The sequence below is a fragment of the Grampus griseus genome (genome assembly GCF_964374135.1).
Source record: "Grampus griseus genome assembly, chromosome: 4".
In the NCBI taxonomy this organism is placed as follows: domain Eukaryota; kingdom Metazoa; phylum Chordata; class Mammalia; order Artiodactyla; family Delphinidae; genus Grampus; species Grampus griseus.
This window is the reverse complement of record NC_138997.1, coordinates 117,650,798-117,668,546: the sequence shown is the minus strand read 5'-3', so window position 1 is coordinate 117,668,546 and position 17,749 is coordinate 117,650,798. Positions and strand designations below refer to the sequence as shown.

The 17,749-nt window shown below is 35.8% G+C and overlaps 1 protein-coding gene across 18 annotated transcripts in view; it reads left to right on the top strand.

Moving 5' to 3' along the window:
* Positions 1-17,749, top strand: part of CAMK2D (calcium/calmodulin dependent protein kinase II delta) — a gene marked incomplete at its 3' end in the record, with an annotated part of 272,940 nt that overhangs the window by 115,117 nt on the left and 140,074 nt on the right. For all 18 annotated transcript variants that reach the window (XM_082652994.1, XM_082652992.1, XM_082652998.1 and 15 more), the window contains exon 4: positions 9,402-9,456. In XM_082652994.1, coding sequence (XP_082509120.1) covers positions 9,402-9,456 — 55 coding nt within the window. The remainder of the gene's footprint in view (positions 1-9,401; positions 9,457-17,749) is intronic.

Here is a 17,749-nt window from a genome sequence, read left to right as displayed (position 1 = left end):
TCCTTAAACATGTATCCCATTGGCTTAGAGTCTCTGACTGAAGACTTAGGTCGAGATTATAGAGGTAAAAATATTTACCAATAAATCTGAAATGTATTTAAAGAATATATTAATATTTTTTGTTCAGGATGAAAGGTCAGTTTGACATAATATTTTGCTTAGGAGTAGACATGGCAGAATCAGTTTCCATCAAAAAAAATAAAATGAATTAATGCCATGTAGTTTTCATTGAGAGCAAATTTAAAGATGTATCTTCTTCATTCATTTTTTCCAGCATTCCTATCTGGAAAACAAGAACCAGGAAGAAAACTTAATTAAAACTGAGCAAGAAGATATTAAAATTGTTATGATATGAAAGAATCAAATCAGATTAACTATTGTCCTGTAAGGAATTTAGGTGCTATAAATACAGGGCATATACATAAATATTTTAAATAGGATTTAGAACCCTCTAGGAGTATGATAGTAATAAAATGACAGAAACTCATACTGCTTAAATTTGGTCTTTAAAAATTAATGTATTTAGGGCTTCCCTGGTGGCGCAGTGGTTGAGAGTCCGCCTGCCAATGCAGGGGACACGGGTTCGTGCCCTGGTCTGGGAAGATCCCACATGCCACGGAGCAGCTGGGCCCGTGAGCCATGGCCGCTGAGCCTGCGCGTCCGGAGCCTGTGCTCCGCAATGGGAGAGGCCACAACAGTGAGAGGCCCGCGTACTGCAAAAAAAAAAATAAATAAAATAATGTATTTAAAAATGTCTCTTCTAAAAAAGAAAACTAAATGTGAAAATCTATCAAAGAGAAAATCTTCAACTACTGGGTTAATATCTAAACTGTGAGAAAATTGCCAACTTTTAGCGCCTGTTATTAGTTTTCCCTTTCCCGTTATTTATAAAATAACAAATCTTATGTCATAATCTCTGCAGAGTGCCCTCTGTTCTCCCAGTGGTCTCTGAATGTTCATTTCTCCTTGTGCTAACTGCAGTCTGACTTTCTCTTGAGTGTGCTATAGCACTGGACAGTGCTGGCTGTTTTCTCTGTCCTCCACATAACCCTGAACCTGGTGGTGCACAGGTGTTTTCTTGTTCTTCACTACTTTTACATAACCACTGTTAATACCTCCTCCCTCAGTGCCCCACACCTCCATCTTTCCACCACCCCATCTTTGAACACATTTTCTCAGATTACAGCATCCTATACTACTCAGGGCCACAGTTTCCCACCATTGTCTTGGTACACCTACTCATTTATTGTGTTATATAAGAGCTGACTTACTATGTTCTCTCCTTCCCCACTTCTAACTATCACTGTCGATGGCTTTAATTAGTCATGTAGAATAGTCTGTGTCACATCCTGGCCTCTCACAAGCTGTCTTCTTTCTTTCAACAATTTTTTCTTCTACTCCAGGGGTCAGCAGACTTTTTCTGTAAAGGGCCAAATAGTAAATATTTTCATTTTCATGGCAGTAGGGTCTTTGTTGCAGCTACTAAACACTGCAGTGCTAGCTTGAAAGTGCCATCGTTAATATATCAACAAACTGACATGGCTGTGTTCCAGTAAAACTTTTATTTACAAAAACAGGTGAAAAGCTGAGCAGGGACTTGAAAGAGATGAGGCAGTGAACCATAGCTGGGGAAAAAGAGTTCCAGGCAGAGGAGACAGCAAGTGCAAAGACTGAGGCAGGAGTTTGCCCCCAGTTCTTTCTCCAAAGGCAACAAAGAGGCCAGTGTGGATGGAGTGTAGTGAGCCAGGGGAAGAGTGGTTGTAGGAGACGCCAGGCAGATAAATGGTGGGGACGGAGATGGACTTTGTGGGACCTCGTAGGCCATGAATAGGATTTTGGCTTTTACTCAGAGGCAGTTGGAGAGCCATTGGAGGGCTCTGAGCAAAAGGGCAATAATCAGATTTTAGTCTTAACAGGATTATTCTGGCCACTGTGGTAAAAGGAGAATGAGGGGCAGGGTAGAAACCTAGAAAAATTTTTTTCCTTATGTATTTTGAAGGACTTGCTATCAGATTGGATTTTCAGCATCAGAGAAAAGAGTCAAAATTACACTGAGGTTTTTTATCCTGACCAACTGGAAAGATATGAAAGACACTGGATAGAGCAGGATTTAGGGAGAAGACTGAGTTCTTTGGGCTTGTTTGCTTTGAGACGTCTATGAGGCAAGCAAATGCACCAGATGTTTGAGATGTCTGGCACTCATTATAACTTCCTTGATTTCATGATAAACGGGCAATTATTCTTTACTTTAAAAGAAGAATCATTGACCTAGGTGAACTAACTGTTCCATTGAGGGCTTAACCAAAGTCATATTACCAGGTACCTTGTGCTTACTGGCACTGACTAGTATACCAGTGCCTGTAGCTATATATATTAATATCCTTTATTATTCCAGTGATATCCAACTCATGAATAAGTTCATAAATAACTTTTATGTTTTTCCTCGATTTTGAGCCTAAGATTAGAGTATGTTCTTTTTCATGTGCTTCATGTTTGTGTATATTATCCAGAGGAAATAGAGTGATATCTTTAAGTACTTTCAGTATAAAAATAGTTATTGAAAAATATTGAGAAAACATAATACGAATACAGTTTTACATTGCATTTTTAAAACATTTTAGTAGAATTTTAAACTCACCTAGTTCCTGCTTATGGAGTGAATCAAGTTTGGAAAAATACTTTATGCAAGAAATGAATTTTCAGAAAGGGGTTTGAAAGATGAGAGCATTTGGGCTGGTGTATCTCTAGGGAAAATGCAGTTGCAAGTGTTAAGATAATATGGTAGTAAGTTGCAAAGAGAGGATGATCTAATAAGTTTTCTATTTATTCTGTTCTCCAGGGCTGTTGTCAGAAAAGCAACGCATCTGCCCAGTACATTTTTGAAAAGGACTTATTTTTAATTTGTCAAGATAAACATTTTAAGTTTTCTCTCTAGTTGTTTGTTAAAAACAGATCCAAAATAAAATGAAGTATGTTTTAAATTTAAATGTGTTGGAATGTTGAAGAAGGAAAAGTCTTAAATGTAGGGGATTATATTCAACCTTGTATTGGTAATGAATGTATTGTTTATTTCCCATACTTTTTATTAGCTATAATCATCCAGAAATAGAGAAATGTAGAAACTTAGAGTTGGAAAGGATCTTATAGGATCCTCTTATAGAATCATGGGACCCAGTGCTTATCAAGCATTTTTCTGTGATCTGTAGTTTTTTTTTTTTTTTTAAAGTGTGCTATATATATGTTTAAAACTCAAACAGAAGTTTCCCAAAGCTTTAGTGGTTACCTGAAATATGAAATGCACTTCAGTATATTTTATTCTTATTTTCAATACTGCCTTGATTTGCACTTAAAAAAAAGTCCTTATCTGGTCCATTCTTTGGCATGATACAGACTCCTTCTGTGTGATAGTCCTAGTTTATCATAAATAACATAGCTTTTGATTAATCTTAAAATATAGTTAAATACTGTACTACTTTAATCATTTAATGTGTTGGTTTCTTGCTGGTTAAATATGGAGCCACCGGAGCAGCCTGGTGGGCAATTAGCAGCAATAGGGCTTTTCTTTTTGACCCAGATTATAGCAGGCAGAGTGGTAAAATGGTACTGGAATCGACAGTGGGTATTATAGTGGTGCTATTCAGGTAAGAGCAGAGGAATTACAAATGGCCATTTTTTGTCTACTTCACCAGACACTCTTACACATTTAATACATAGTATATAGGTGTGTGCATTTTGTATAAACTCAACAGAAGGACGGTATTAGCTCAAAGCTCTGTTAGGTCCTTATAATTAAAGTACAGTGTGAAAGTGCACCATCTAGAGATTTCTTTAATATGCAAGTCATCTGATGACAATTGCTTCTCTTCCTTTCTTCATATTCCTATTGTTTAAGGATATCCATGAGTAATCTCTGATTAGCTTTATATAAGTATTAGAAGATGGAATAGCAGAAAGATATGGTAAGAAGAGAAAAATGAAGAAAGTTGGAATCACTTATTCAAATATATAAAATAAATGATATTGATGCAGAATTGAAAGAGGAAAACTTTTTTAAATAAAGGAAACTTGAAATGATTACTAACTTTTCCAAGAAGTGAAAATGTGCAAAAAGGTAATCTCAAATGATTTTTCAAAGAAAACAAAGACTATTTCTAGATATTACTTGGTTTAGTAATAAGTCTGTCATTTCCTGTCACATATATAATTTTATTAAAAATGAGCAGGAAAGGCTATTAAAAGAACTATCCATTTACTTGTCTATTTCATTAAACATCTCTGAAATTCTATATTTAGTCATTTATGACTTTCATGCAAAAGAATTGATTGTTCTCTCATGTTCTTTTGGTGTCATGTGATCAGTGTCAAACTATATGGTGGCCATATAGTTTGCAGTTATTAGTCATTTCTCCTCACTTTTACCATCTTCCCAGGTTGTAATTCTCCCAAGTAATAGATATTTTGACCAGCCAGAAGCTCCTTTGAATAATATGAGCTTGTAAATAGATCTGGACTGTTAGAAGACATTGTGATTTCTTCTAGTCAGCCCTGTTACTAACCTGATACTGTAGATATTGAAGCTAATCTAAACTGGATTTAGGATTAGCTTCAGGAAATGAGGTGATAATTTGAGAATAAGGATGGAGATCATGGTCAGCTGAGTTGATATGCTTTGACTTTCATGATTGATCTTGTGTTTCAGTGGCTTTTTTTGTGTATTTTAAAAATAGTTTTAAAATGGGTGGCATTTCCCACTGAATTTTCATGTAATAATTATGTTTGCTTTTTTCAGAAAGTTCTTAACTTTAATAACTTTTTCATATTAGCAATGAATTGCTTTTAAATATAATTTAATGTTAATATTAAGTTTACAGAGATTTTCCTGTCACTTCAGAAAAAATATTTGAAATTTTATTGAAACAATTTTTTGATTTCTGGTACTAAAGTTATTTTCATTTTTGAGTAGTGGATAGTGGCTTATTTGGTATTTATTAATGGGTCATATCACTCAGTATATTGTCAAAATATGTATCTCTTATGCAACTTTAGAAATTTCTGTGTTCAAATATCTAAAATTAGAACAAACTGTAGTTTCTGTGTCTGATCAGTTTGCCTTAGACAGCTAAGTCAAATTTCCAAACTTTTTATGCCCAAATTTTAAAAGTTTCTTGTTAAGACAAGTTAAGAAAATCAAAATATAAATGCTATAATACTACCGACTTTGACAATAACAACAAAAGAAATATCTATATATCTTTATCTGCTTATCTTAATACTTAATTTAAAATAAAATAAACTATATATGCATGGCTTCATATTTCAAAGAAATAGAGTGCATATATTTTTCAAATACACACAACCTAAATTATTATTATTATTTTTTTTTGCGGTACGCGGGCCTCTCACTGTTGTGGCCTCTCCTGTTGCGGAGCACAGGCTCTGGACGCGCAGGCTCAGCGGCCATGGCTCACGGGCCCAGCCGCTCCGCAGCATGTGGGATCCCTCCCGGACCGGGGCACGAACCTGTGTCCCCTGCATCGGCAGGCGGACTCCCAACCACTGCGCCACCAGGGAAACCCCTAAATTAGTATTTTTATACTGGGGAGATTTTTTAAATGGTGTTGCTTTATTAAATGTATTACTCATGTTATAAGAAATAAAGGTTAAGGAAAACAGAGCATCTATACAGGTTTACCTTCAGTTTTCTAGAAATGTTAGTTTTATTTTGAGTTTGGTTTTCAGTGCTTCTTTGTTTACTATCTGAAAAGTTTTCTCTCCAGAAATGACCAGGTTTGTCACAAAAGAGCCAGGAGTAATGGTTGAGGTGAAATTTCTCTCTAGAGTGTTGCCATTTGATTGTTATAATGTCTGAAACTAGTAAATATATATATATATATATATATATATATATATATATATATATATATTTTAAGTTAACAAATGAACTCAACTTTGGCATCCCTCTTTTGTGAAGGCTTGACACATTGCATGGCCTAACTTGGCTAATGCTTGCTCTAGCTGTGAAATATAATTAACTGCTGATGAGAATATAAAAAGTATCTGACTTAAATGCTGCCATATTTGCATCTCAGTATGTGAATCAAACCCAACTACCTCAATCCTTGCAACATAGCCAACTAAAAATGCAAAATCTACCTCATTTCTAACCAGGAGTATTGCTTAGAGCTGAGAACCAGTGATTAGAGGATGCAATACAATCTGTTCTGTATGAATCACTGTTAGTATTATGATAACACTGGCAGCATTGCCCTACTATGTTTAGTTTTAGGGATTTATACTAACTCTGTCATTCAAGAGAGAGAGGAAAAGGATTAGGCCTTGGGTCAGCTAAACTTTGGAAATATTTTAGCCTCAGAAGCACCTTTTTCCCCATTATAAATCGCATACTTAATGTCTTAGAATTTAAATGTTTATCCTAGATAACTGTTACACTGTTTAGGTTTTTGAAAATGTGTACGTATTTATCCCAAGTAAAGATGATGCTAGTTTTTTTCCACTGTATCATAACAAAATTTATTCAGAATTAATCTTACCTGGTCAAATGGCTGGTTAGAAATAGTGGAGATTATTTTAGAATGGTGTGATGCAAAAGGATTGAACTTGGTCAGGCGGTTTTTATCTTTAACCATTATCATGTACTTGCTGACAAAATGCTGTTGTGAAACTGGTTTTGACCCCAAACAATGTATGTGTTTGATTATCAGGCTTGAGCAACTCTTGACTTGTTCAAAAAATAACTTACTTCCAAATGATGATTAATTCCAAGTATTAATAAGGTAGTGGTAGTCAGACTAAGAAAACTTTATTCCAGATATAACCAGAAATTAGTACTGCTTCTCCACTTGTACCTGAAATATCCACCTCTGTTTAGCTCTATAACTCTGATCTGAAAACCTGAGATCTCATCTCCAATTGAAGATTTTACCTTGAGACAATGTGAGAAAAAAGTGGTCACTTCCTCCAGCTCACGTTGTGATTTTTGCTTTTCATTTTAACTTTGATAGCATGGAAATCCACCTTATTTTCACAGAGTAACTGTCTGAGTTCTTCAAGTAGCCATACCATTATCTGAACTCATTTAAACACAGGTTGTGTGTTTAAATGAGTTCAAATATCTCAATGAGATATTTGTGAGTCTGTGTCATATAAGAAAGCCAGTGAGTTATCACCCATGATCTGGCTTTCCTTACTGTGCTGAATGACTGAGCAGAAGACTCATCATTGAGCTAAACTTTTGATTTTCTTTGGCATAAGTTTAAGCAAAGGTAGCAGGCAAGTTAAACTCATGACTGCAGTGTAAGCACACAGCAGTCTCCCTCTCATCTTTAGTGTCACTCTGAATTTATGGATGAAGCATGTGATCTCTGATACTGGCAAATTGAAGAATACCCTTCACACAATTAAAGTTACAGGAGAATTATTTGCATAGCAATCCTTTTGTTTCAGATATATATAAGTATACTGAGCTTTGATGAAAATGTTTGTCTAAAAAGTGGGGAGAATGCCTAGCACCTGGTATAGTAAATGCTCAAAACCAATTTTATGAAAGACTGTCTACTATTTGCCAAGTCTCTGTGAGGGATGCAAAGACTTAGGAAATATGGTTCCTGTTTGATAGTGTTGATGAGAAAGAAACTCTGTGTCCTGAAGAAAGGACAGGTATTAGAGTTCGTTAATAAGAGTAAAATAGGCTGCATCCATAATTCAAAGGTGACACTATGAGAAACAAATAAGATAAGGAAAGGGATGCTGCAGCGTTTACATTCCGCGTGCTCTAGAGACAAATAGAGGAGCTCAGACTGAGCTGCAGTGGCCACACTCCCAGATGCCTGCATCATGGGCCCCCTTCTCATGTTCATGGTAACAGAAAACTTACATTTTACAAATGATAATCCATAATTATAGGTGAAGCAAAAGCCTCTCTTTCTCTACTTAGGAGAAATTTCTGGAGAGGAATTCAGAAAAGATTTTAATAGTGAGCCAAGGATGACATCTGAAGGGGATGGAATTGGATTGTAAAGAATGGACATTCTATTATGTCTGTGACCTTGGGAATGTCATGGGTACTACAAACTCCCTTTGTGGATTATAGTAGCTTGTGTGACCATCTAAGTGTTCTTTTGAATCCACATTTTCCATATTGATGGTCATCACTGCATGGGGAAAGTACTACGGACTGGTCGTAGTAGAAATCATGATCCTTTTTTGGTGACTTTTCAAAAGCATTTGTGTCCTATGAGTTTGTTGCTTTTCTTGGCCTCCGTTGCTCCCAGTGAAGGCCAAGGCCCCGTAAGTGATTGGATACTTAGGAAGTTTACCATCTAAGGGAGTCAGGGGGCTTAGGCAAAAATAAATAGCAGGAAAAAAAAGTAAGTGAGTTTTACACGTGTGGTTATTTTGCAGTAAACAGTGAGTGCTTTAAATTCAGAAGAGAGAAACTTTGGTTTGGGCTAGTTATCACTGAACGTTTAGCTCGCTGGAAAATCTAAAGTAGTGTTCATATGCTTAATACTAAATCTATTAAAGTAGATTATTTTATTAAAAGTTCTAGTTTATTAAAAGTGGGCTTCCCAGGTGGCGCAGTGGTTGAGAGTCCGCCTGCCGATGCAGGGGACACGGGTTCGTGCCCCGGTCCGGGAAGATCCCACATGCCGCGGAGCGGCTGGGCCCGTGAGCCATGGCCGCTGAGCCTGCGCGTCCGGAGCCTGTGCTCCGTAACGGGAGAGGCCACAGCAGTGAGGGGCCCGCGTACCACAAAAAAAAAAAAAAAAAGTTCTAGCTGTACGTTTTTGGCTGATGATTTGGTAAATCGATTTTGGTGACTTTCTCTTAGAGATAGCATAATAAAAACTGTTTCGGCTGGCTGGAGAGTGCTATATAGAAGTTTCCCAGATAAAAGGGAGAGGAAGAGGCATGGAGTCCATTTACTAGACTCTTAAGACCTGGACTAGGATATTAGCAAAGGGAATGACAAGGAAGAAACTGTCAGTGGAAGAATTGCTGGAGCCTGGTAACTTTGGACATATGGAGATAAAGCAATTATTGACTTTTATTTAGTTTTCACGTGGCAATACGCGAATTATTTTACTTGTATTGTTTTATTTAATATTCTCAACCGTTTTATAAAATATAAGAAGTGTTATCATTACAAGTTAATTAATTTGCTTAAGATCACACAGTTAATAATTATCAGAACCAGAACTTAAACCTTGGGTCTGTCTGAACCGAAGCCTTGCCATAAAGGATGCTGACTCATCAGAAACTAAAATAGTGTTGCTAACATTTTAATTTAGGAGACAGATGCCTATTAAAAGTCTTGGCTCAATGTTGATTGTTGGCATACATATAACACAGACTTTCTTCTCTTTTTCCTTTTGTTTTAGTGCGACTTCACGACAGCATATCGGAAGAGGGCTTCCATTACTTGGTGTTTGATTTGTAAGTACAACATACTTTGTGTTTGTTTATTTTTGCTGTCTATTTGAAGATCTTGAATTAAGGGTGATTTTTCTCCAAGTTACAGTCCAAATGAATGACCCTATAATATTTTTAAATGTTCTTCAAATTACATTCAACTCTAATTCTTTTGAAATGAGGCGAATGCTCAGCAGTGTTTATTTAAAATTTAAGTTAATCTTCATAAGGGAAACAGTTATGAGTCTGTTTCCTTTGGTATTGTTCATTGTGATATCATAAGTAGTTCTCAGTTTTACCTTGGGGTACAAAGATGGCTGATTATACATAAGCATAATTTTCCATTGAATTTTTTTGAAGTGTTTGTAACCTATTATCTTATATAAAAAGAAGGCTCAAGGACCCTTGAGGTTGGTTAATTCAGGGGTTCAACAACATCACCAAACTCCCATCTTTTACCCCAGCTCACTGGCTTTGTTCTCACACTGGCATGGTTCAAATTATTACATGGAGACATGGTAATTTATAGTGGAAGACATTGTCTCTCTCTCTCTTTTTTTTAAGAGTGAAAAATTCACCTAGTAAGCCTCCCATTTTTCATCTCATTGGCCAGGGCTAGGTCACATGCCTACCCCTCGCCAATCACTGGCGGGGAGAATGGAGTCATCAAGATTGACTTAGACTAATCAGGATTTATAAACCAAGCTTCTATCAATAAGAATGAAGGGAAAACAGTGCTCTTGGGGAGCAGTCCACAGCATCCCCTCTGGCTGGATGGGGTATAGTGAGACAGGCCATACACATTGCTGCTAGGGGTTAAATAAGAACACACTTTCTGAAAATCAAATTGATACTCCATATCAAAAATGTCCATTTCATTTAACTTAGTAATTTTCCTTCTCAGAACAAAGTACAGAGAAAGTATTACCCTAAATTCAGATAAAGTTTATACTGAAAGCTGTTTATTGCATTGTCCTTTATAGTGGGAAAAAAAAGAAAACCAACTTATAAATCCAATAATGGAATCAGTTGCATAAATACAGTACATTCATATGATGGACTTCTCTGTAGTATTTAATGTGATATTTGGGGAATAGATAAGAAAAAAATTATTATTTCATGTAAAATGTGTCTAATGACAGGTTAGTACTAAGTTTGGTTAATTCAGCCCTCCAATGATGTCATTAAGAAACCAAGTTCATTCCATCTTTCTCTGTGTTCTTTGTAGTATGTGGGTTTGTCCTCACCCTCAGGTTCCCCTTAATGTTCTCAAGTTTGCTGCCTCATTTTCAGGTATCACAGTGACTTCCAAAGGCAGAAGAAAAGGAAAGATTAATCCCATTGCATATATTTTTATGTATAGGGAAAACCTTTCCCAGCAGTCCCTCAGAAGATAGCTGATAATGAATTATTGTTTAGAATTGCTTCTCATGCACATGTCTGAACCAAGTAGTAGTAAAGGGGATAGAATTACAGCAATTGGCTTTGACCAATCATATATTCAATCTGTAGCAGGAAGGGAAGTCTTGCCTGTTGGATAGGCAACCAAACATGTCTGCCATATTGGTGTTCCACATACTTGCTAGAGAATAGACACTAAATCTCTGGATACGCACAGTCCTACTGCACAAGGTTCTTTCCACAGTCACATTCCATTCATGGCTTGTTCATGTGGCTGTAGGTTGGCAACACTCCAAGTTGCACTAGTTCTTCTTTTCAAGTCTTTCTCAAAGCTCATATTTTCACTTTTACCGTTGTTTTTTCTTGATGTTCCAGCATTCCTTCTTTTATTATTTCCTTTCTTTAAGAATTTCCTGTAGCTATTCGTTTAGAGTATAGATGTGCTAGCAACAGATTCTGTTTTCCTTTTCTGAGACTGTCTTTATTTCCTCTTCATTTGAGAAGGATATTTTTGCTAGATATAAAACTCTAGGTTAACGGTAATTTTCTTTCAATGTTGGGCCAATTCCTTCTGGATTCTTTTGTTTTTCATAAGAAATCTTCTATCATTCTAGTTGCTTATCCCCTAAAGATAAGGTATTATTTCTCTCTGGCTGCTTTAAAAAATGTACCTTTGTCTATAGTTTTTAGAAGTTTGACTATGGTGTGTGTCTTGCCTTGAATTTCTTAGAGTTTATCTTATTTGATATTCACTTAATCTCTTGAGTATATAGATTTATGCCAAATTTAGGAGATTTTTAGACGTTGTTTCTTTGATTGCTTTTTCAGCCTCACTTTCTCTTCTCCTTCTGGAACCTTGATGACATGAATGCTAGATCTTTTGTTATAGTCGCATAAGTCCCTGAGACTCTGTTCAATTTTTTTTTTCCCCCCGGTACGCGGGCCTCTCACTGTTGTGGCCTCTCCCGTTGCGGAGCACAGGCTCCAGATGCGCAGGCCCAGCGGCCATGGCTCTTGGGCCCAGCCGCTCCGCGGCATGTGGGATCTTCCCGGACCGGGGCACGAACCCATGTCCCCTGCATCGGCAGGCGGACTCTCAACCACTGCACCACCAGGGAAGCCCCTCTGTTCAATTTTTTAAAAATTTATTTTATTTCTTTTGTTCAGATTGGGTAATTTATATTCTCTTTTCAAGTTCACTTATCCTTTCCTCAGTTGTTTTCCATTCTGCTGTTGAGCTCATCAATTGAGTTTTTAAAATTTTATTAGCTACTGTGTTTTTATCAGTTCTACCATTGACTTTTGGTTGTTTGGTGTATCCTCTATTCCTTTGTTGAGACTTCCTACTTTTTTTTCATTTAAGTGTGTTCATAATTGTTCACTGAAGCATTTTCATTATGGCTGACTAAAAAACCTGTCAGGTAATTCCAACAGCACTGTCATCTTGGTATCTGTTCATTGTTTTTTCTCATACATATTGAGATTATCCTGATTCTTGGTATGATGAGTGATTTTGTATTATATCCTGGACATTTTGGGTATTATGAGACTCTGAATTTAATTTAAATCATCTTTTTAACAGTCCTCCTCTGATACCACAATGACAGAGGTGAGGAGGTACCATCTTATTACTGACAGGTGGGGGTAGAAGCCCAGGTTTCCTACTCAACCCCAATTGACGCCCCTGGGAAGTACCTCTTTACTGCTGTGCAGGGCTGAGAGCACAGGGTTTTGGTTTTTTTTCTTTATTTAGTGAGAGAAATGCCTCCACCCCATTTTTTTAGACATGTGATTTCTTGATAGGTCTAATTTGTCAGATCTCCTTTACAGTATAATCAAGGGTATGGCATTATACATTGGGATATGTCCTTCATGCTGTGATGAGTACTAGAATTAAAAAAAACACTTTTGCTAATGCTCATTACCTAAACCACCATTCAGAACTGGGTTTATTTTTTAATTTAATTTATTTATTTTTAAAATGTATTCATTTTATTTATTTTTATTGAAGCATAGTTGATTTGCAATATTATATTAGTTTTAGGTATACAGATTGTGATTCAGTATTTTTATAGATTATACTCCATTAAAAGTTATTACAAGATAATGGCTGTAATTCCCTGTGCTATACAATATATCCTGTTGCTTATCACGTAGTAGTTTGTATCTCTTAATTCCTAACCCCTAATTTGCCCCTCCCCCTTCCCTCTCCACTTTGACTAATTGGGTTTAATCACAGCTCAGTCAGAGAGAAAAAATTTTTTCTCTACCTTCTTATGTTCAATGCATGAAGGCATGTGAGTTAAACTAAGAAAAGATAGTGATTAACAGGAGAAAAGGCACAACATTTTCATTAATATTTATGTGCACATGAGCTCACAGCAAAGAAGTGAAATTGGAAGAAGCAGTTAGACTCAGGGTGTCAACTCCTTGTCTTAGATGGTAAGAATTGCTTAGATGGAAGCAGACACCTTCCTCAAAGGGAAATTTATGTCCTGCTTTTAGGCAGATTAAGGGCATGGAGTGGAGAATTCTTCCTGTATTTGCTGATTCTCACTTGCCTTTAGCTCAATATAATCCTTATGCCAAAGTGGCATATTTTGGCAGGGCATATCCTGATCCCCTTCAGCTCCAAAAAGCAATTCAGTGTTAGGCCAAATATAAAAGAAAGAGGCATCCTTCTTCCCATGCCATGCCGCTTTTCCACAGTCATCAAGTTATTTATATCCATGTTTTAAATATTATAGATTTTTAAAGGTAAGATTTCCTTACTAAATGCAGGGAATGATAAGAATCACATTGTTTATAATAACGTTTATTTTTAAAGTGCACCATTTTTTAAAAAATTCAGCACTTAGTGATTGGTGCAGAACATATAAAGAAAGCATTTCATTTGAAAACAAAATAAGATTTTTAATTACAGTGGATCATATCTGTAGCAATGATATGTTTGTGCTATTAATGTCTCTGAAACCAAAATGTAGAGTTTACGTTTGAACCATAGTAACATGAGAAATCTGCTGTTATTTTGAAATCTGTTGCAATTATTCTTCAATGTTTAAAGTTTAAGAGGAGAGTTATCAGTAATTCTCATCAAAATGCTTTTCCAGTAAATGAGATTAATAAACTAGTTAAACACAATCCAGTAAAGCACCCAGTTTTAGACACAGTTGGAAACAATGGCTAAAAGTATAGGTTTTCAATGACTAAAAAGAGATTATAACAAATATAAATAAATAATTCCTCTAAATTATTTAATTGTGGTGGTGGTATTCTAGGAAGAAGAAAAGTAAGTAGCTTTAGAAAAATGCACATTTTAAACATAGTTAATTTAAGAAAAGTATGATCTTATAGATATCAATGAAATATTCATGGAAAAATTGGAAGTCACTTTGCCAATCAGTTCCAAGATAAAATAACTACTTGAATTCCTGAAGAAGGAATGTTCTCTGTGTTTGTCCTTTTGATGCTGGTTTTGGCAATGTGGTACTTGTGCATACTTCCTGTGGAATGTGAGCTATTCAGAATCTAATGGGAAGTTCTATTTTTATAGGTGTGTTGAGTCGTCTTCTAATGGAATTCTTTCCTTTTCTAAAAAGCAAAACAGAAGGGGCCATGAGTTCTATGAAAAAAAAAAGGTTTCCTTTTGTTACTTTTAATTTATATTTTTTATTCAGGTATCTATCCACTGTTTCCAGCTACAAAGCCTTAATAGTCAATTTTGCAAATAGACTCAGGAATCAGTGGGAAAGGCCTGCATGAAAGCAAAGATATCTTCACAGCAAATATTGAACTGCCTGATTTTTTAGAATCATTTTTGTCAAGGTCTGTGCCTAGAAGGTTTTTAAACACATCTCAGCAACTCCGAGAGGCAAGAGATGTGGATTTATCTGAAATCTAACAGAAGATAAGACAGTGAAGTAATGGAGCTAGAATTATAGTCCTCAAGGGAGAAGCCTAAAGGCAGAGCCATTGGCCTTAGGAAATAAAGCAGATCCAGTCCATTTCTAGGACTGATGGGAAAAAAGGCCTTGACAAGGGCAGTCACTTGAATATGGCATGTATATTTCAGGATCTATATGTCAGAGAAGATCTGTATTATGTGCTTGTTGGGTGAATGTACACAATGACGTATAGATATATCACACTTTAAGTAAATGTGTAAGAGAATAACACTTGGGTTGAACTTTGGTAATCTCAATAGGGAACTAAAATAGACTAGATTAAGGCTCAATGGAAAGCATGCTGACCCAGAATGAAAAGATTTAAGTTTCAATCTCAAAGCTACCCAGGGCTAAACATTTAACAATATCTTTTCTCTAAGCCTTATTTTTCTCAAAGAGAATGAGGCCATGGGTCCAGATGAGAAATTTGTTAGACATCTCTCAAGTTCTTTTCTATTCTATAAAGCCAGGATGTTATTCGCATCAATTTGAGATTTCTGATAGAATTAATGGGACTCCTGGTACCATTTTTAAATACTAGAAAGTTTCTCACGACTCTAAAGTATTGGAGAAAATGCTATCATTACGTCTTTAAAAAGAACATATTTTTTTTCTCTAGCAAAGTCATACCTTGGTATGTGAAGTATTTCTTTTTTTCTTCTGTTTTAAAGTGTTTGTGTTTTTGTCTCCAAATAAATTCCATTCATCAAATATGTGATAGGCGCCTACTGAAAGCAAGACATTTTGCCTAATGTTTTAAGGGGGAAAAAAAGCAATGTTTCTGAGCATTTTAAAATAAATGTCCCATTTGGGTAAATTCAGAAAGCAGTACTCTGAGAGAATCTGCTGTGCTTCTTCCTTCTGCCCCATTTTATCATATTTCTACCAGCCAGAAGGCCTGCTCAAGTTGCATGTTTTGTGGTTATTGTTAGGAAAACATGTTTAGTTTTCGTTTATACAAGTTTGAAATTATAATACTAAAAATACTTTTTCAAAATACACTCCTTGGACTGGGGAGCTGATAGTTTTATTGGTAATATTAGGGTTAAAGGATAAGTCAGACACCATCCTTTTTCAAAGATTTTATAGTTTAGATAGGGGCTTAGATGCCTTCAAAATATCTGTGGTGTAGACCTAGTGTGGTAAAAGCTGTAAGAGTTACACAGGGGATTGGGAAAGTGAGGCAACCTTCCATTCAGTCAGGGATATCAGGAAACAGTGGGAAGAACTGAAGCTGAGGCAGACATAATTATGTCCTTGGGGATATTTCTTCGTTCAGCGAATAAACACTTGGTATGCACTCACTCTGTACCAGGCGCTGCAGATAAGCAGATTGAAGGGAAGGTGAATGACCCTTTTTTTCCCTTCAAAATAACATAATGAAATGTTATGTTATGGCATTTTTTCACCTACTAGAATATTTGGTTATATAACCAACAGGTCAGCAGCATTTACATAACACAAATATAACAAGTTTCACAGTGTCTGTGAAAACATCTGGTATGTGCGCCTAGTAACTTGGTCATCTTTATGGTAATTTAGTAAAATTCTTCTATTATGCTGATGATACTCTCCTGTATTTCACAAGGTATGTATATTCCAGTGATTATTAATTCTTTTGGGAGGTGGAGGCCTAGTATGATTTTTTTCTGAATACCTTTTGCTTATTATTTACAGCAAATTTTATCTGTCTTAAAACCTACGAAGTGTAATATTTCCTTTAATTTATATCACCAAACATTGTAGTTAACAAACAGTAGTAGCAAAAATAATTTTACACTCAGATCAGAATGTGAAAGCACAGTATTGAAGACTATTTACTGTTGCAAAATAGTACTTGAGCACAAGTTTCTAGGTTAAACTCCTGTCAAGGGAAAGAAAAATAAATCAAGTGCTGTGATATTTTGCTATGTACACGGATTGGAGCAAAGAGAGATTAGATTGGAGGTGGTGAACCCAGTTAGAAGGTGGCTGCACTAACATCCAGGTAGATGATAGTCCCTGAAGTACATAAGGTGTTGGTAGGAATAAAGTAAAAAGGTACAGTCGGCCCTCCATATCCTCAGGTTCCACACGCACGAATTCAACCAACCATAGATCAAAAATATTTGAGAAAAGAAAAATTCCAAAGTTCCAAAAAGCAAAACTTGAATTTACTGAAGCTGGCAACTATTGACCTAGCATTTGCATTGTATTAGGTGTTACAGGTAATCAAGAGATGGTTTAAAGTATAAGGGAGGATATGCGTATAAGATCATACTGTCCCATTTTATATAAGGAACTTGAGCATCCTTGGATTTTAATAGCTGCTGGGGATCCCCATGGATGCTGAGGGATGACTGTATAATCTGTCTGAAAATAATTTTTAGAACAAAGTTGTCTGCGGAATTTTGCTGTTAGTTGGCAATTTACTTGCAAGAAACAGTTAATCTATTTAAAATGGAGGCTATTTTAAATAACAAAGAAGCCCTGGATGCTGTAAAGATACTGCATTTCTTATTTGTTTTTAAAATCAATTGCGTTTGAATCAAAACATCTTGGCTGTTGTTAAAATGAAATTTAATGTCCATTACAGTGGAAAGCTATAAATCTAGAACTGTAGAAGTTCACAGTTGGGAAAATACAGGTTTCACAAGGTTATACTAAATAATTTCAGTGTTCTATTTGTTAGGGAATTAATAAAAAATGGTAATGAATCTGTTACAAGCATATACTGCTTTATTGAATTTTGCTTTATTGTGTTTCACAGAGAGTGCATTTTTTACAAATTGAAGATTTATGGTAACCCTCCATCCAGCAAGTTTATCAGTCCCATTTTTTCCTGACAACATTTGCTCACTCTATATGTCTGTGTCACATTTTGGTAATTCTCAAAATATTTCAAAACCCTCGACCAGCAAAAAAAGATTATGTCTTGCTGAAAGCTCAGTTGATGGTTAGCATTTTTTTTAGCGAAGTATTTTTTTAATTAA